Genomic DNA, 17,293 nt, shown 5'->3' with positions numbered 1-17,293 from the left:
GGAGACTAGCGTCTTACAACCTCCCTCGAATGTTTTGATGGAACAAGAACAGCAGCCTCAAACACAAACACCGCACAGTCCTATCAGGGAAGTCATTGTTGATGACATCGTCATGGATGAACCAAGTAGCACTACCCCCGAAAAGAACACCGCTTCCCCTGATTTCCCACTGCCTGTTGCTACACTATGTCCAGCACCCACGTCTATGGATCAGGAGGAGTTAGCGCGTGAAGTTGATGGAATATCGATAGTCACTGATGTACGCCGTTCCGAGCCTAGTCGAGAAGATGGACCCATCGACAGTCCCATATCATTCCCAGATCTGGACGAGCTTCTACAACCTGTGCCTGAACCTGCGGGCATCTCATCTCCTGTCCCCAGCTTTAGGGCGCAATCACGCGAACAGAGTGAGGACCATAGGAGTGGGGCCGTTCCACTTTTCCTGCCGTCGCTGTCGGCATCACCTGCACTCTCGAACCACTCTGGTGCCCCACTTCCGCCGGAGACGGACGATGAGGTTTTAATAGTAGAATCCATCTTACGCGATGGTTCGCTTTCTAAGAGCCGTGTAGATGTGTTGGATGAGGATCATCCACAGACATCACTACGAAGCGTGAAGAGGAAGAAAGGTCAACGGGTATATGTATTAATACCTCCTCCTTCTCCTGAGCTTAGGAGGGCTATCAAGAAACGAAAGTTGGAGGATCAAGGCATAGTCTCTGGCTCAGAGGAAGAGAAAGAGTGTACGAGTTTGTTCCAGTTCGGGTAATTTTTCTGGCTTATGTTCGTTGCAGCCAAATACAATGATTTCGAGCGAGCCCTCATGGCGGACTGCAGAGTCCGAATGGTTGAGAGACCCTGCCAGTGGAATGGATGTGATGCTCTGATGAACAGTGGCGAGAACCTCTATTTGCATCTCAAGTTGCACGGGCAAGAGGCTAGCTCTCAGGTAGGTGAATTCTTGAAGGCAAAATCAGATAACTCACCACCATCTCAAGGAGTCTTTTACATGCCGATGGCAGTCATGTCCTCGGAGGTTCAAGTCGGCAGCAACTTTGGAGAAACATTTACAGAAACATTCGTACTTCCCTCTGCCATGTCCTATTGCAAGTACGTGTGGCTCGATAGTCTCGCTTACTGTATTCGATTGACGTGCTTCAGATTGTTCAGATTTTTTCGATAAACCAGTTGAGGCGATGGAACATGAAGTGCGGCACCAGCAACGGGAATCAATCAAGAAGTTGGAGATGAAACAGCCCCCGAAACCTCTAGCGCCAAAAATACCTCCCATGCTAGATGCTCCGCCTAACAGTCTACCGTCTTATCGTGTGGAACCGAGATACATCCAACAAGCTCGTATCCCACCTCAACGCCACGCTGTGATTGGTCCCTGGGTAAGTCTTACAAGAGACGTTAGGTATGTCTGTGCTATAATTGACATTATGATCAAGGTTCTTCAAAATATATTTAGCCCTGTCGAACAAAACCTGAGAAAGCAGAATGCACCTATGCGACTCCGGTACCCGCGCTCCGACGCTCGTCCGGAGAACCTGGATAACTTGAGGGCAAGACCGGATGAATATGACTTCCTGACATCACTGTCGACACCGCCAACGCGAACAATTCGATACGATGATCTTGATTCTGAGGATGTGTCACTTGCACTACTTGATGGACTCACGCTCTGGGGTACAGATTCAAATAGCTGTCAAGAAGAATCGAATCCCGAAGAGGGCTCTAATCTGACAAAAGACATGGTGATCGAGGTGCCAGAGGGAGGCGCATCCGTGGAAGGATCTAGCAATTTACTGATGGGCGAGGTCTCGATCACGACGGACGGAATGGATGGTAGTCACTGCACTACGGAGGGTGCTGTGAGGGAAGAAGAGGCTGTGATGATGATGTTATCAGATTGATTGATGTGGTTGGTTGTTACTATACAATGCATGGTCCTTGAGGAGGGCCTCCACGTATTAGACAGTTGCTGTCATATGTAATTAGGATAAAAAGTTGAAAATAATTTTGTGGAAGTTGACCATAAGCTTACTTTGGCCAAACTTCCGTATTGATGATCGAAATCTGAAACCGAGTTTCTATTAGGCGTTACCACTTTGGCCGCGTTATTCTCCTTTCACTCTCCCGCCTGTACATTATGATCGAGCCCACTGCTACTCAAGGTGAGCTTGACACCACTGTTCGTCAAATATATGGTCGTTGACTAGCTCCAAACAGTTCCAACTTTTATTTCGTCTCGTTCTGCAGATGTTATCCTCTCCGACATTCGTCCTACTAAATTAACTCCCGACGCTCTCAACTCCATCAATGCCCTACTCGATGAGTTACTCTATAGCATACTTAATGCAGCTCGGTCGTTCAACACTTCACGACTGAGGACCGCAATGCACAAAGTTCTACCGACCACCCTGGGCAAAGAAGCCATACTTGAGGCTGAGATGGAACTTAGAGCGTACTATCAGCGTACCGTTACCGCTGTAGGTTCAAGCTCGTCGAGCGAGGATGGTGTTTTCAATTTGCAGTGGGCATCCGAGGTGTGTTTCATGGCATTGTGTTGTATTCACTCGAGCCTCAACGCTCTTGTGTACAGCTTTTAAGACTTAAATGCGAAGCATATTCGACTCTAAGCGACACAGACGAAAATTCAGATGCAGAGAATCGTCTCAAGGAACGTATGCTTGCAGATGGCGTCCCTCCTCCGAAGCAAGAGGTCCTTTCACCAGCCTCACTCTACCTCACCGCCATCATTGAGTAAGTATCCTCTGCTGTTATCCAGAGTTCTGGACCTGATAACCTCTCTCGTTAGGTCTATATGCGAGTAAGTCTTAAGTTCTCTCGGAAGTGATGTTCCTGGTCCTGAGCTCATCCATATGACAGGCACATTCTGTCAAATGTAGGACGTGTCGCGTCACGAGATAGCAGCCGAGCAACAGCTCACTCTCAAGATTTATTCATCGCACTTTGCGAAGACAGTACGATATATGGTTTTTTCAAGAACATGAAAGGTCAGTTTATTATTATCTGAATACTGTTCGGCCCATTGATGACGTGTTTCGTCGCTTCTAGTCTACGCTCAAATTGAGACATTGTCAAAATTACCGAAACCGAGACGGAGTAAATCTTTTACCCGGGAAAAGTTATCGGGTGCGACGTCCCCGGCGTCCTCTCGCGAGGGAGATGCATTCCGAAAAGACAGCTCACGCCATCGCATGTCATCAGAGTCGTCCAATATTGGACCTGCCGTTGTGGGCTCTAATCATCCCTCCGCGAGATCATCTATCGACAAGGCACGGGCGATTAAAATATTTAGTGGCAACAGCAATAGAGGATCCAATGACCATCCAAATGGAACTGACTCTGTAATTGGTCATAGGAAGACAGATTCACTAGTGAGCGCGAATGCGAAACAATCCTTCCATAGTGGGGACAGGTCTCCCATTTCGCCGACATTCTCCGTGCGACTTTCCATTGCTTCTCCATTATGAATGCTCTGACACATAATGCGTTCTAGGAGGATCGATCACAAGAATTCGATGACATGATGCGATCAGGGTCAACCATGAAGGTCTCGCTCACCCCGGATAGGCTACGGACGATGGAGGTATATAAGGTCCCTTATCACGAAAATTTACGGATTGGTAATGATTGTTTGTTAGGCTCTTAACAAAGAGAAGGCACGCTTCAACGGTAGGAAAACCTCCCTCCAATCATCCCACAAGGACTCCATCTCTTCCGAAGCACTACTAGTACCCACTGCGCCTGACCAGCCCAAGCGGACAACGAGACCATCGTTGCGGCACGTTGACTCTATTCACGAGGACGACGAAATACAACCCATAGCGAAACCCCCTCCAACGTCACGCCCTCGGCAGCTTAGTGCCGCTACTACCCCTGGATTTAGTCCACCCTCTTCCACTCGCGCTCGCTCTGCCTCTTCCGCTGATCCTACAATGCTAAAGCCTACCACATTTCCACCACCAGGGCCGCCGCAATCGAGCCTCGGTTCGTCTCTGAAGCAACCGAACTTAGCACCAAGCAAGGTACAGCAGAAGCGAACAAGGCCCGTCCCTCATGGATTGGACGTCAACCAGTCACGACCTCCTCGTACTCGCACCGTCGCGAGAAACCGAGAGTCACTCGATCTTGATGATATTATGGGTGGTTCGGAAAACGAGGATGAGGCAGAGAAGCTAAAGAGTACGCCATGCTACAATCCGCAGAGAGGCATATCGGCAAGCGCTAGAGAGCTGATTGACTTTCTTGCTGAGGGCCCACCAGAACCTCCCACAACTTCCCCAACCAATATCAACTCGGGATTTCTTTTGACGCCAAAAAAGACTGGTCGCCTGCAGCGCATGATCTCTAAGATCACCCTCAACGGCAACGAGAAGGTTCGTTCCGATAATGAATCTGGCAAAAGCTCTCCCCGGAGGGCAGACGCTTTTACCCCTCTCCTACCCAACAAATCCCTGACGAATCTCAGCTCCCTCGCAAACAGACCCGTTCCACCTCGATATCCCACCGACTTGCCTTCTGCTACATCATCAGAGTCCCGTAGCTCTGTTGATAATGCACTCTCAGATCATCGGGTTCGGAAACAGTCATTTTCACGCAAACCGGTGCCTGCACTCGATCCCAAAACAACCTCACCGGACTCTCTTGTTCCTACATCGGCTCCCGTCATGGTTGTGGTGGATGTTAGTTCCCCTGTACCTCCCATGCCCACCAGTGTAGTCCTAACCACTTCCAAACGTGTATTTGAGCATGATGCCGTCAGCAAACGTGGTTCTGATGGTAGTTCATCAGCCGTAGCATCTGTGGAAGCCCCTGCTCGTTCGAGCTCAGAGTCAAAGGCGCCTACAGTGCAAGCGCCAGAACGTTCCCCTTCCAGAGTTGCCATCTCACACCTGGCCAAACGTCCAGCACAATTGTCCCCCGCTACATCTTCACCTTCCATCCCGCCTTCTGTCATCGATCATGCTCATGACATGCGACGAACCCTCTCACATGCAACAAGCGCAACCGAATGTCGTCTGCTCATAGATATCTTCTTGGCTCGGGCTGGTTTGGTGGCTGATTCGTCAGAGCTTCAAGGTCTAGTCTCCACCCCGCTAACCCCCGAATCTGCTGCAAAAGAATCCCATATGGAACACGCTATTGTCGAGCTATTGCTGGGTGGTGACGAGGAGTCTTCAGACCCGCCAGTCCAGTCTGAACCATGATCCACGCAAGCCTCATACCCGTTTTACGATTCGAAGTTACTATGGATACAGCCTAATGATACCCAGCTCTCCTCACTTGATCTTCCGGTAGATCTAACAACTACTCATTTCTGTTGACTCTCGCTCTCTTATTAGTGTCAGCAAGCTGACAGTCTGCCTTTTGTTCACTTGGTATCCGTAGCCTAATGTCATTAACGATGGTCTATGTATGGTTTTTGAGCCACGAAAACATTGATCTGATCACTGGGTGAGCAACAACTGTTTTCATCGTACTTCCAATGAAACGGCAATGCCCATGGCGGCCAGCTCGGCACAAAGATAGCGGAACACATAGGGGACTGCCACAACATCAAGATCACCACCTTTTGAACTGCGCAGCACGTTCGATGACGATATAGCAACCTTCACGCCTGGCAACGGACTTCGATCTGGATTTTGTCCTGTGGTCAGAGCTTGGCGAGCTCGTTCGTCATCTTCCTCGGCAACCGCGCGGCACACTCTGCAGTACTCTCCACCTGGACCAGTTGCCTTAATCGTGCCATTAGACGACTCGCCCAAGCTTATATCATCGTAACCAAGGGATATGAGACTGCCACACGTCCGACAGACCCACGTAGTGGAGTAATCTGAACAATTCATCAACCGGTCCTGAAGAAGGAACGACGTCCCATGAGCAATCAGAGCGTCTCGTTCCATCTCCCCAAATCGGATGCCGCCAGCACGTTTGCGACCCTATTCAGGTGATTAGCAAACAAGCAGGAGCATATATAACGACTTCCCTACCTTGACTGGCTGACGTGTTACGGGATCAACTGGACCTGTGGTTCGGACCTGGAATTTGTCTAAAACCATGTGCCGCAGACGTTGGTAGTAAACAACGCCGATGTAGATATCTGCGGCAAACTCTTGCCCAGTGATGCCTGAGTACATGGGCTCGTTACCGTAGTAATTATAGCCAGCTGCTAGCAGCTGTTCGCCAAAGTAGTCAATAGCTCTGTCTTCTTCAGAGAACCTGGATGCCGTCAGCTGGCGTCGTCGACAGGAGCAGTGATGATTTACTGAAAAGGAGTTGCATCTTGTGCCAGTCCATGCATAGCGCCAGCCTTGCCAGCCATGCTCTCCACTAACATGCCGATGGTCATACGACTTGGGAACGCATGGGGATTGATGATAACATCAGGTTGCATTCCACTCTCCGAAAAGGGCATGTCAACAGCAGGCCATTTTTGTGAGCATACACCCTTTTGACCATGGCGAGATGAAAATTTATCTCCAATGACGGGGGAACGAGTTATGCGGAAAGTGATGTGCAATTTTTGTAACTCCGTGTCCCCAGCATCACCACCTAAATTCCGTCAGCAGCTACTTGGATGGACCAAGGCACGACCACACCTAACATGCGCACTTCATGCACGATTCCTTGCTCATCGCCCTTATACTTGACAAACCTCGTGCGCCCAGTGGTCTCATCGATGTAAGCGGCTATAGGATCTCCAGAATCCAATTTGGTCCCGATAAACGGCAGGCCATCCTTATCCAAAAAATGACAACAGGTATGCTGTTCATTGCCTTCAGCTGTTCGAATATCGTGACCAAGGCCAAAATGTAACGTAGGGGATGCTGATGATTTAGCAGCCCCTCGCATTTCCTTTAGATCGATTATCTGAGATTTGTAAACCGTTCCGTAGCCGAAGCCCCTTTCATGAGAGGACTTGTTCAGGATCATGGCGTCCTCCATGTCGTAACCGGTGTAAGAAATGACGGCAACTATGGCATTGGTACCGTTTGGGAACGAGTCCATGGCGTAAATGTTGTGTAGATGTGGTCGAACAACGGGAGTCTGGCCGGTCTGTAACCGGTAGAGCTTGTTGTCCGTTCTATGTTGTAGGGCGGTAGATGGAGTACCCATCGTTTGTTTACCCATCTTGAGACACTAAGTCAAGCTGGGGTGATGCTTCTCGTGTACTACGACTTACCTGACATTGATAGATATTTCTGGGACTCTGCCGAGCAAATTAGTAGCAGCCTACAGAGTGCGTTTTGTGTGTTACCTGATTGAAATCTGAGAAAGGCGTTAAATTAGCCAAGATAGACAAGAAATTTGTGGGCGCATGTTCAACGTGTGTTGAAACACCTGACTCGACCTCGTCAGGTTTGATTGCGATGTTCATATACACTTGTTCAAATGATCCAACTTGGTCGTCCTTCCCGTTGGCGATGAACTTCACAGGACGCATCATCCTCGCTCGGGTAGAAAACAAGAACAAACCGGGGTACTGTCCACCTTTCGATTTGGGAACAAACCCGATTTCCAGATCGAGAGGGACCTTGTGTCGACCCTCGGTTTTCCATATCCGTAGATTGGTGGCAAGCTGGTGAGCAACCGACTGTCTAGCCCAGCCGATGACGCGACCATCAAGTTGAACACAAAGGTTTTTTTGGCCATCTATTGAAGATGAGAAGGCCTGTGTCATGCCGTGAGCTGCCAGGAGTGCAGGAATCTCAGCAACGGAAAGAGGCGCTGTGATAATGCGGCACGTCCTCGAAAGATGATTAAGCAGACCACAAGGTGCACCATCAGGCGTGTGCACTGGACATAGGAAACCTGGATATTTGTCAGTATAGAGCCAAAATGGCTGAAGCATGCTACTTTACCCCAAGCTTCAGGTAGTAACTTTCGAACGGTTGTTGTCTTGAGCTCGGCGAAGAAGGCACCACGATGAATACATCTGAAATGACTTATATACCTCATCCAATTGAGTTTTTCGGCAACAATAGTAAACCCAGATGCTTGTTGCAAATCAAGACCCGACGGTGAGACCAGATTACCTGTGGCCAAGAAGTTTGACATTTTGGAACCGATATCCCAGTTAACCTTAACGATAACCTTCATAATATATCGTTCTATGATTATCATCAGTTCATAGCAGGTCGAAGCGAAGCATTTATGCATACTATCAAGGAAATCGATTGGTGGCTCTTCTTTCCTCACGTCTGTCGCGATCTGGTTTCTTACTTGGTTGAGTGCTTCCTCAAGGCGCTCCTTGATGATCATGCCGTATAGATAACCAGGGAGCAGGACTTCCTGGTGCTGTGGCGAATCTGGGTTATCTGCACAGCATGATGAGGATACCAAACTATATAACTTTCGCAGCATGAATCTGCGTGTGAACGTCAGTACATATCACGACGCAGCGAAAGCAACTACGAACACTAGCATCCGAAATTTGTCGCGAGCCGATTCCAAATGCACCAAAACCATCTTCTGGATGAACCAAGCTCCAAGAGCTTGGTTCGTCCAGTCTTCCGGCATGCCTAGAACGACTCGAAATTTGTCGCCCAAATACTCAAGACACTGATCACCAGTGTACAAGCTATACATCTTGAAACTACGCAAAAGAAGCTCAACGCGATCTGTTAGGAAGGTGTTTTCGTAATCTTGCATCATGATGTTGTCAAAAATCTCCCTGTCGGAAGCACCGATGAGAGCCTTCAGGATAAGCATGATCGGTATCACATATTCTTGTTTTCTCCAGCTGAATCGTAGCATTGCGCTTCCGTTTGAGAGATAGTGGAGAGTATTTGTAACGCTGGATTGATCGGGGCGAACGCAGCGAATTTGTACTGCATACTGCGTGTACGAAGGACCACGGTTAGCGAAAGATGGGCGAAGCAGCGAAGTGACATGGTTTCGTCGGGGAAGGATAAGATAGCGAATTAACCGTTCGTTCCCATTGATGATGAAATAACCACCAAATTCTTCAGGCTCTTCATGTCGCCTCACAAGGTCTGCAGAAGGTAGACTACGAATATTGCACCGAACAGACTAGTAATAGTAGTCAGTTTATCGTCCAAACGTACATATGATTGGTGCTCACCCGGACCATGATTGGAACTAGACCACAGTCCCGCATTACAAATTGATCGGGATGAATGTTCCCGTTAATGCTCCAACAGACCTTTGCTTGCATACGCCCCCGATAAGAGGTCAGGCGCTCGCGAGCCTGTCGTGTGCGTCAGCTTTAGAGCATTCATCTTCCACCCCGTAGAACTTGGGTTCAGGTTACGTTCGATGGAAGCAGCTTACCTCTGTAGGAAATATCTTGCGCTCAGTACTCCATGTATCTCTGTCTGGAACCCTAGGAGGAGCTATAGATACCTCTTCTATCCATACTATTCCATAGATGAACACTGTATGCAAATGAAAGTCACATGCATCACTCACTGCTCAGTCGATTGCCCCAACCACGCTGACCACTCTCTGTCCCAAGCTCGCCGCTGCCATCAAACACGACGCGTTCGCCTATGTCCTTCAGACCTAAAGACAATAGTCCTCGACCGTCTCCGTCTCCCTTTGGCAGTCCAGAATCATCGAAGAGGGCGTTGAAAGATTCGATATGAGGCGTGACAAATTCATTGAGGATCGGACATGTTGAACCTGTTTTTGATGGATTTTTGAATGATTCTTCGCGCTGAATGGTGTTAAAAGTAGGCTGCCGCCTGGACTTCTGTGAGCCGTCGGGCATAATATCTGAACTACTTCCCCTGGCTTTCCTTAGTCTACTGGCCAAAATTTTGGCTGAATAAGGTTAGTTATTGTGAGAAAATACTTCTAAATGTGCGCATGTCGGACCTTCGATATTATGAACTCCGCATCCTACTCCTGATGTCGACAGCACCAGTGACAAACGACTGCAGGCTCTTTCTTCAGATATGTTCGGAAGCAACACAGTGCAATCTTCCTGGGCAAATCCTCAACAGAATCAGAGCCAACAGCAGAGTTCTGGTTTTGGCCAGCCTAGCGGCTTCGGAGCCGGAACAGGTAAGCAAGTCATTTGTCTGTCCAGCATTTTACGCACCTATTAATCGCCGAACAGGCTTTGGATCAACAGGTGCTTTTGGCCAGCCCCAACAGCCACAGACCAACCCAATGTTTGGCAATTTGGCGAATCCAAGTACGGGAACTTCAGCATTTGGTGGGTCCTATCGCATTTCTATTGTATTCCTTGTGACTGAATCACATTCTATGCAGGCGGATTTGGTCAGAATCCTCCACAACCAGCTGCGAGCACCTCAGCATTCGGAGCTCCAAAGCCTGCCACGGGCTTATTTGGAGGGGCAGGCACCTCGGCTTTCGGAAGCGGCGGCAACACTTTTGGCTCAACAGCTGGGACAGGGACTACAGTTTTCGGATCCAATGCTACCACTGGTGGTGCGTTTAGTTCTTTTGGACAGAATAGAGCCACCACTGGCTTTGGTGTTACCTCGCCAAGTAAGTGCCCTTTTCTTTGAGATCGTTCAAAGGAGCTCACGCTTGTCTTTAGCCACTGGCAATGACACCACTGCACCTGTCACAACAGGCACATCGAATCCTCCCTACAGTTCGTTCAGTGAAAAGGACCCAACTTCAACGTCCACCCTGCAATATCAAACAATAACGGCTATGCCCGCCTATCGAGGGACGTCGCTTGAGGTGAGTGATGATCAGCTTCAAGTATTGTTTCCTCGCTTAATAGTCTTGAAATCTTATTCAGGAGCTTCGTTATCAAGATTATCAACAGGGGCGGAAAACCGCAGGGGCATTCGGCCAGCCATCCTTTAGTGGCACAGCAACTACTCAACCAACGAATTTATTTGGAGGCGCCCCCCCTACGCAACCCGCCAGCACATCTATATTCGGCGGTAGCGCCGGTGCGGGGACAGGTGCGTTCGGAAACACGGGAACAACAGGAAATGCTGGCACTGGCTTTGGAACTTTCGCACAACCACAACCCGCGCAACCCGCGACAGGTACTGGAACGGGTGTATTTGGGTCAACCTTTGGTCAACCTCAACAACAGCAGCAACAACAGCAACAACAACAACCTTCAGCTTTCAGTTCCTTTGGGCAACCACAGCAGCCAGCCCCAGCTGGGACAAGCATTTTTGGTGGTACATTTGGGCAGCAGAACAAGCCCGCCACTGGCTTCGGAAGTGGTGCCTTCGGGTCAACAAGTAGGACTCTAACTGCTGTCGATCTCATACATTCTCACATTCTTAAACAGCAGGTGGCGCGTTCGGTTCCACAGGGACCTTTGGACAGCCAGCTGGCCAGCCTACTGCAGGCACCACAGGCATTTTTGGCCAGCCCCAACAGCAACCTGCGGCTGGGAGTACATTTGGTGGTTTTGGTACATTTACATTACAACATTCACGTTCTATGAACAATACTAACTTTATCACTTCAAGGTTCGAACACGGCTGCCAAACCATCGATATTTGGTCAGCCTGCTCAGACTGGCACAACGTCCACCAGCTTTGGTGCATTTGGCAATCAACAGCAGCAGCAGCAGCCGCAACAACCTCAGCAGCAACCTCAGCAGCCGCAAGCGGGTGGTCTATTCGGCAATCCGGGCGGTGGCCTGTTTGGCCAGCCCCAACAGCAGCAGCAACCTCAACAGACTGGGTGTAAGTTTTTTTCTCTTCACTAGTTAACGTTAGTGATCATGTCGCGAATAGTATTCGGTTCCACCCCAGCCCAACCTCAAGGTAGCATATTTGGAGCTCCGACAACGGGCGGAGGTTTATTTGGGAATGTCCAACAAAATCAGCAGCAGGCCCAACAACCCGCTCAACAGGGTGGGCTTTTTGCGCCAAAACCAGCCGCTGGCGGGGGGTTATTTGGAAATACGTTTGGTCAGACGGGCACGACGGGAACAATTGGCTCGCAACCCCAAACAAATCTTTTCGGGCAGCCTGCAGGTCAAATAACGAACCAGCAATCAGCAGCTGGAACGAACGCGTTGGGTGCATCATTGTTTGGCCCCAAACCTGCTGCACCGGGGCTTGGCACCTCGACATCAACAGGTGGCTCATTATTTGGAAATGGACAATCATTGTCTAGTCTAAATGCCTCTGCTACTGTTCCTGGAGCACAGGGAACTCTGTTCGCCTCCATTGCCGAACCTCTTTCTCAGAACCTGCCAATCTTCTCGATGCTTCCTCCTGGCCCGCGTGCCGTAGACCTTGACCAACAACCCAAGAAGAAACCCGGCTTTTTCGTCGATGTCCCTACACGTTCACCTGTTCCATATCTGCAGCTCGGCTATACCCCAGCTAATTCGAAGCTGCGAGGTTTTGCGACATCAACGTCGGGGGCTGCCCTCGGGTCCAATGCGAGTCCCTTTGCCACTTCATTGACGAACGGGAAATCCAATGCATTGGCACTTAGTCGCCTCGATGGGAAGGGTCCTGATGGATTGTTGGGGCGAAGCTCCAGTCCATCTCTAGGCAGTGGCGGGCGTCAAAGCGTGAAGAAATTGATACTGGACAAGAAAGTTGAGCCAGCAGACCTCTTCAGTCAATCTGGTTCGCGCGCTAGTCCCGGCAGAGTAACGTTCAGCCCTGCCCTGAGCCAGGCTGCACGCGAAAAGGAAGTTGCAAGAGAGAAAGAAGCCGCCGTCAGTGCAGCACCTGCCGCTTCTCAAGTGGAGACCTCAACGCTCATTTCTCGCAAAGTTCCTGGTCGCTTTTCTGCACAGAGCACCATCAACGTGTTGGGCTCCCAACCAGCCTCGCCTGAAAAAGAACCACCAGCACCAGCAGCATTGCAGCATGGTAGCTACTGGGTGAAGCCTGACCTCCCGACCCTTGTCAATCTTGGTTACGAGGACCTAGTGGCATTCAAGAACCTTGTCGTTGGGCGCGTCGGCTACGGCGAGATCCAATTCCTGGAGCCAGTTGACCTCACTAATCTTCCAAGACTTGGCGCTCTTCTAGGCGAGATCGTCAAGTTTGACGATAAAGAGTGCAGCGTTTACCCGGACACTGATGATGCAGACAAGCCTGCACCGGGCTCAGGGCTCAACGTCCGCGCGCGCATTGTTCTTGTCAGATGCTGGGCGACGGATAAAGCGACCCGCGAGCCCATCAAGAACGAGAAAGATCCTGGTGCAGTCAAGCACCTGAAGCGGCTGAAGACGATCAAGGAGACTCATTTTGAGGACTTTGATATTCGGGAGGGAAAATGGACATTCAGTGTGGATCATTTCTGAGCATGGCTCTCGTTGCTTCTTGAGGTGTTGGTTCTCAGTCGACATACCTGTGCGGTGCAGTAGTATCCCTTTCCATGTGTTGTCTATATGCCAAAAGTGCTGTTCTTAGTTAGGTGCAGTTGGGAATACTTTGTATGCAAGTAGATAGCTTTGAATATTTGAATAATACCAAGTTAACGCCTGCAGATAATGATGATGTCACCTTGCGCCTGACAAGTTAAGGCGCGACAGGCTGAAATTACCAGCATTCCAACCAAGTTAACGACTCCCATCATTGTACATGTTGAATGCAAGCACAGGTAGTACAGTACTCGAAATCATGCTGACCAAATTTGACAGATGCCTGCAAACAAGCTTGAGGGGCAAAACGCGGCCGTCGTGCGCGGTGCCATAGAGGGCGCACTCACAGGCTCAGCAATCGTAGCACCGACATGGTACCTGCTGAATCGCAGATCACCCGCTTTTCGTGCCCTGCCTCCTACGCTGAAGACACTGGGTGCCGTCGTCATTGTAGTGCCCTTGATTTTCATTAGGGCGGAGCACCGTGGGCTGGACTTTCATCGCCAGCATTGGTATGTCGGGCGTTTTGTTTTGAGGCATTATCTAAGTTGGACTGATATAGGACGGGTATTGGAAAGACGGAGCTGGAGAAGGAGCGAGAGGAGGAGCAGAGGAGGTGGGCTTCGTTGACCCCGAAGGACAAATTAGCGGAGTGGACAGCGAAGCACCAGCTCAGCGTTATCGTTGGCAGCTGGGCCCTCACTATGGGTCTTGTCGGAAACAAAGTCATGCGTGACCCGTGCGTCTTCCTTTTGCAGTGTGGTTCGAACTGAGATGACCACTGAGATGACAGCTTGATCTCTATGCCAAACAAAGTATGATGAACTTTTGTTGCTTTGGTCACTGCTTGTTTTCGTGCTGAAACCTGTTTGTATCATTGTATCAGATTGTTCAAGTGCGTCTCTGGGCTCAGGGACTTACTATTGGCGTCATCATCGCGGCAGCCGCTCTGACACACTCCCAGCGCGCACAGGCGGCTAATATGAGGAAGGTGTGCTTCTTCGCTTCTTTCCCCATGTTCCATTATCGGGCCTTCTGACGCTCCATTAGCACTCCCCAGATCATACTTGGGTTTACCTGGCATGAATTTACACTTTTCATTTTTCATGTTGTGCTGACTTTAGTCCTAGCTGGATGAACAGCGCCTTGAGAAGGAACGTGCACAAAAGGCTTAGTACTTGCCCTATTCGTGGTTTGTTTGCATCCTGAAGTGTTCATCTTGAAATTTTTGTTGTATCAATACGCATCCCATGACCTGTACAGAAGGCCTGACGTCAGCGCAGTCAATCAATTGTTTTAATTTCAATCCAGATTCTTGCTTATCGGAATTCACGCTGGACCTGGAATAAACATGAAAGGCTCTATTATTTCCCAAGGAACTGTGATAGATATAGCGACAGACGAGGCAGGTTCATGGGTGACAGACAAAAATATCATGAGGATATAAACATGATGTACGCCAAGAGGTATCAAGGCCGACATAAAGTCGATCCATGTCTTTATGCTCCATAGAAACGCCATGCAAAGTAAGCTCCCAGTAGGGTCAATGGGATAAAGTACATCAGGCTGCAGGAGAGGTCAGTTGTGAAGTGAATGGGCGTGCAGGGAAACCTACTTTGACCCTTGCTCAACGGCATCAGAGACCGAAGCGCCGGAGCCAGAGGTCTTGGTATCACTGATTTTCAGAGCCTGATAAACGGGGTTAGCATGGTTTCAAATCGGAATTGCGGTGCATCTTACGCCATCCTTCTCAAAACTGCCGACGAGGAGGGGAGGGAGGAGGTCACGGGCCTCGTCAGAGTGACCAACATCTTCGAAAGCCTGGGTTGCATCTTTACCTGTAGACGGTATATGTTTGGCTTGGGATTAGCCACCCAAGTTCAAGGGACACATACCAGCTTCAGCCAAGATCACGTCGTCGCCTCCTGGGTGCTATGATGAAGGGCCATGGTCAGGGAATGATAGTTCGGTATCCATCTGCAGTTGCATACCTCGTCGACGAACTTAGTCACATCATACACTGTTCAACACGTCAACACGTAGACAGGGTTGGACGAACTTCCTTGAACTTGCCTTCTCCGTGGATAAGAACATAGAGGCTGTCCTTAGTAGAGTGTGCCTTGAGCTCTTCGTACGTGACGACCTTGGCCATTGCAAGTCCTGTTAGTTGGAAACGAGAATGTTGGCGGTGACAGGAATGACTACGAAGCAAACAGGAAGTAAGTGTTTCAATGGCATAAAAAGCCCACTCGACTAACGTGGGAGTCGGGAAACCTATCTTCTCACACGAATCAGAATCTCACGATTTCTCGCAAAAGTATTGACTAACCCGAGTTGCAAATTGCATGTCTTAGACTGCCAATCCTACACCAATCGAGATATTTCTTTTTTTCGAGTAATTGATTTGTACTTTCGTAACGAGTTTTTGTCAACAACATATTGCCTGCATCACGGACGATAACGCGTAATTACATGACAGGTCGTGTAAGAAATGTATATCCGCTTCAGTTTAGTACTCGAATGACCACATTTGTTACTGTCTAAACAGCCGGACATTCAAGCGTGGAACCGAGCACGCTCATAGCTGTATCTTCCACATCATCAGTATAGGGACGAAAGCACTGTGAGCCATGTCCCTAGGCATTGGCGAGTGGAGGTTGTACATGAAACAAGACTCGATCTGAGTCTACACCAAGTCACTTCAACGATGCCAGTATGATTTGGCGTAAACCCTGATCGGAATCCTCTGCGAATCGAATACGAATGAGGAACAAGGACAGCGTTGGCGGCGGTAGTACGTGTTGATGTTGATGAAGACCGCTGTGTGGCGCTGATGCAGCGAGGACTCGGACAACAACTTGGGTTACTATGTAACAGGAAAATTTAACGCGATCAAGTTTTAGATCTCCGCTTTACTCCGCACTCGGGCCGTGCCGAGGAGTGTGGGACACCTTTCTTGACCGCTCCTTCAACTCTCCCGCAAGCATGGCTTATGACGACGAGCACGCTGACATTCTCGGCGGCCCCATCTTGCAGATACCAAATACCGGTATACTGGGACAATGGTCCCAGTACTCGACTCTGTTCCGAGCTAGTCTCATCCTAGCACTTGGCCTATTGGTATCACTCATCTCATTACGCGCCTGGGACATATGGAAAAAAAATCAGGAATTGGGCTACAGAAAGTGCGTCATTCTTTTCAAATCTTTTGACCTCCTTCTCATGACACCTATGACAATCAGAGCGATGCGTCGCAAACATGGAATCCCAGACTCAGACTGTCGTCCCTTTGCTGTAGCATATGCTGCGGCCACCCGGGCGCGCGCTGAACGTGAGGCTCAGGACAGACTACAAGCCAATAACGTCACGGAAGAGCCCCCGGCGATAAATAACCAGGTTCCGTTGCCAGACGCGCATGGATTGAGGCGAAGGGCGGCCGGATCTGGTGTGTGGAACTTTTCCGTGTCTTGTTGTCTCGATCTGATCGGTATGTAGTTACGAAGCCACATGTTAATCAACTCCCTGCAACAAGGCGTGCCATATCTGGCTTTGATGACAAGCCCAACGGATTTGACTATGCGCACCGATATAATCCCCGCCTTCGGGATGGCCTCCTTCCTCTCTCGCGCGAGCTCCTAACGCCTACAAAGCGTTCTTATCGTCGTGCTAGCAGAAAGGATCTCGTTTTCGACATGAATATCGCGGTGGAAGCCAAGAAACGAGCTTATGATCATGAGGGCAATCATGAGCCTGCAACATCAAAGAAGTCTCGTGTTGATAGTCATGATCTCATTGACGGTGACGAGGAACTTGAACTACTCGAGGAAGAGGACGAGCTAGAGCCTGCTCAGCGGGGATCAAAACGGACTTTTGACTCGGATGAGGAAGTTGATTATATGCGTACCGATGGTCGTGACAAACGCCCTCGGAATATGTCGCGGGCTCAGACACCTGAAGACCAGG

At 49.6% G+C, this 17,293-nt stretch overlaps 6 protein-coding genes across 6 annotated transcripts; 4 read left to right on the top strand and 2 right to left on the bottom strand.

Annotated features, from left to right (window-relative positions):
* Nucleotides 1–205: 205 nt before the first annotated feature.
* Nucleotides 206–1,916, top strand: EDB93DRAFT_1080690 (uncharacterized protein; the record flags this gene model as incomplete). Its single annotated transcript, XM_041445561.1, has 5 exons — nt 206–743; nt 795–949; nt 999–1,110; nt 1,162–1,394; nt 1,452–1,916. The coding sequence occupies 5 exons, from the start codon at nt 206–208 to the stop codon at nt 1,914–1,916; spliced, it is 1,503 nt and encodes a 500-aa protein (XP_041310240.1).
* A 126-nt stretch (nt 1,917–2,042) lies between these two features.
* On the top strand, nt 2,043–5,361 carry EDB93DRAFT_1202413 (uncharacterized protein). Its single transcript, XM_041450956.1, has 8 exons — nt 2,043–2,177; nt 2,233–2,549; nt 2,606–2,766; nt 2,822–2,833; nt 2,893–3,020; nt 3,082–3,470; nt 3,530–3,625; nt 3,672–5,361. The coding sequence occupies exons 1-8, from the start codon at nt 2,153–2,155 to the stop codon at nt 5,235–5,237; spliced, it is 2,694 nt and encodes an 897-aa protein (XP_041310239.1). The 5' UTR covers nt 2,043–2,152; the 3' UTR covers nt 5,238–5,361.
* Nucleotides 5,362–5,501: 140 nt separating this feature from the next.
* On the bottom strand, nt 5,502–9,763 carry EDB93DRAFT_1080632 (uncharacterized protein; the record flags this gene model as incomplete). Its single annotated transcript, XM_041445553.1, has 12 exons — nt 5,502–5,969; nt 6,021–6,249; nt 6,297–6,582; nt 6,630–7,161; nt 7,214–7,240; nt 7,289–7,842; nt 7,893–8,141; nt 8,193–8,398; nt 8,450–9,063; nt 9,116–9,241; nt 9,325–9,410; nt 9,463–9,763. 12 exons carry the CDS (start codon nt 9,761–9,763, stop codon nt 5,502–5,504), a joined length of 3,678 nt encoding a protein of 1,225 aa, XP_041310238.1.
* A 187-nt stretch (nt 9,764–9,950) lies between these two features.
* On the top strand, nt 9,951–13,270 carry EDB93DRAFT_1248045 (nucleoporin autopeptidase-domain-containing protein; the record flags this gene model as incomplete). The annotated part of the gene is made up of 8 exons (XM_041452667.1): nt 9,951–10,059; nt 10,115–10,213; nt 10,270–10,509; nt 10,562–10,710; nt 10,772–11,231; nt 11,285–11,407; nt 11,466–11,684; nt 11,736–13,270. 8 exons carry the CDS (start codon nt 9,951–9,953, stop codon nt 13,268–13,270), a joined length of 2,934 nt encoding a protein of 977 aa, XP_041310237.1.
* A 188-nt stretch (nt 13,271–13,458) lies between these two features.
* On the top strand, nt 13,459–14,582 carry EDB93DRAFT_134496 (uncharacterized protein). The gene is made up of 7 exons (XM_041455473.1): nt 13,459–13,559; nt 13,610–13,842; nt 13,893–14,069; nt 14,124–14,145; nt 14,217–14,321; nt 14,381–14,410; nt 14,461–14,582. The coding sequence occupies exons 1-7, from the start codon at nt 13,551–13,553 to the stop codon at nt 14,503–14,505; spliced, it is 621 nt and encodes a 206-aa protein (XP_041310236.1). The 5' UTR covers nt 13,459–13,550; the 3' UTR covers nt 14,506–14,582.
* A 95-nt stretch (nt 14,583–14,677) lies between these two features.
* On the bottom strand, nt 14,678–16,167 carry EDB93DRAFT_1222934 (cytochrome b5-like heme/steroid binding domain-containing protein). The gene is made up of 8 exons (XM_041451171.1): nt 15,660–16,167; nt 15,589–15,608; nt 15,404–15,531; nt 15,322–15,350; nt 15,226–15,262; nt 15,071–15,168; nt 14,946–15,019; nt 14,678–14,896 (listed from the first exon to the last, which is right to left on the bottom strand). Exons 1-8 carry the CDS (start codon nt 15,675–15,677, stop codon nt 14,830–14,832), a joined length of 471 nt encoding a protein of 156 aa, XP_041310235.1. The 5' UTR covers nt 15,678–16,167; the 3' UTR covers nt 14,678–14,829.
* Nucleotides 16,168–17,293: the final 1,126 nt, after the last annotated feature.

The sequence above is a fragment of the Suillus bovinus genome (genome assembly GCF_016758785.1).
Source record: "Suillus bovinus strain UH-Sbo-P2 chromosome Unknown EDB93scaffold_12, whole genome shotgun sequence".
NCBI classification, from domain to species: Eukaryota; Fungi; Basidiomycota; class Agaricomycetes; order Boletales; family Suillaceae; genus Suillus; species Suillus bovinus.
Note: the sequence above shows the minus strand (reverse complement) of the source record. Positions and strands in the feature narration are given on the sequence as shown.

Excerpts from the sequence above, each read along its gene's own strand:
- EDB93DRAFT_1222934 (XM_041451171.1), bottom strand. Across the intron at positions 15,532-15,588 it reads ATAGGTTTCCCGACTCCCAC|TCATTCCTGTCACCGCCAAC; the intron begins GTTAGTCGAGTG and ends TTTGCTTCGTAG. Across the intron at positions 15,351-15,403 it reads TGTTCTTATCCACGGAGAAG|TGTATGATGTGACTAAGTTC; the intron begins GCAAGTTCAAGG and ends CGTGTTGAACAG.
- EDB93DRAFT_134496 (XM_041455473.1), top strand. Across the intron at positions 14,070-14,123 it reads AACAAAGTCATGCGTGACCC|CTTGATCTCTATGCCAAACA; the intron begins GTGCGTCTTCCT and ends CTGAGATGACAG. Across the intron at positions 14,146-14,216 it reads TGATCTCTATGCCAAACAAA|ATTGTTCAAGTGCGTCTCTG; the intron begins GTATGATGAACT and ends TCATTGTATCAG.
- EDB93DRAFT_1202413 (XM_041450956.1), top strand. The coding sequence starts at position 2,153 with ATGATCGAGCCCACTGCTACTCAAG. Across the intron at positions 2,178-2,232 it reads CGAGCCCACTGCTACTCAAG|TTCCAACTTTTATTTCGTCT; the intron begins GTGAGCTTGACA and ends AGCTCCAAACAG. Across the intron at positions 2,550-2,605 it reads ATTTGCAGTGGGCATCCGAG|CTTTTAAGACTTAAATGCGA; the intron begins GTGTGTTTCATG and ends TCTTGTGTACAG.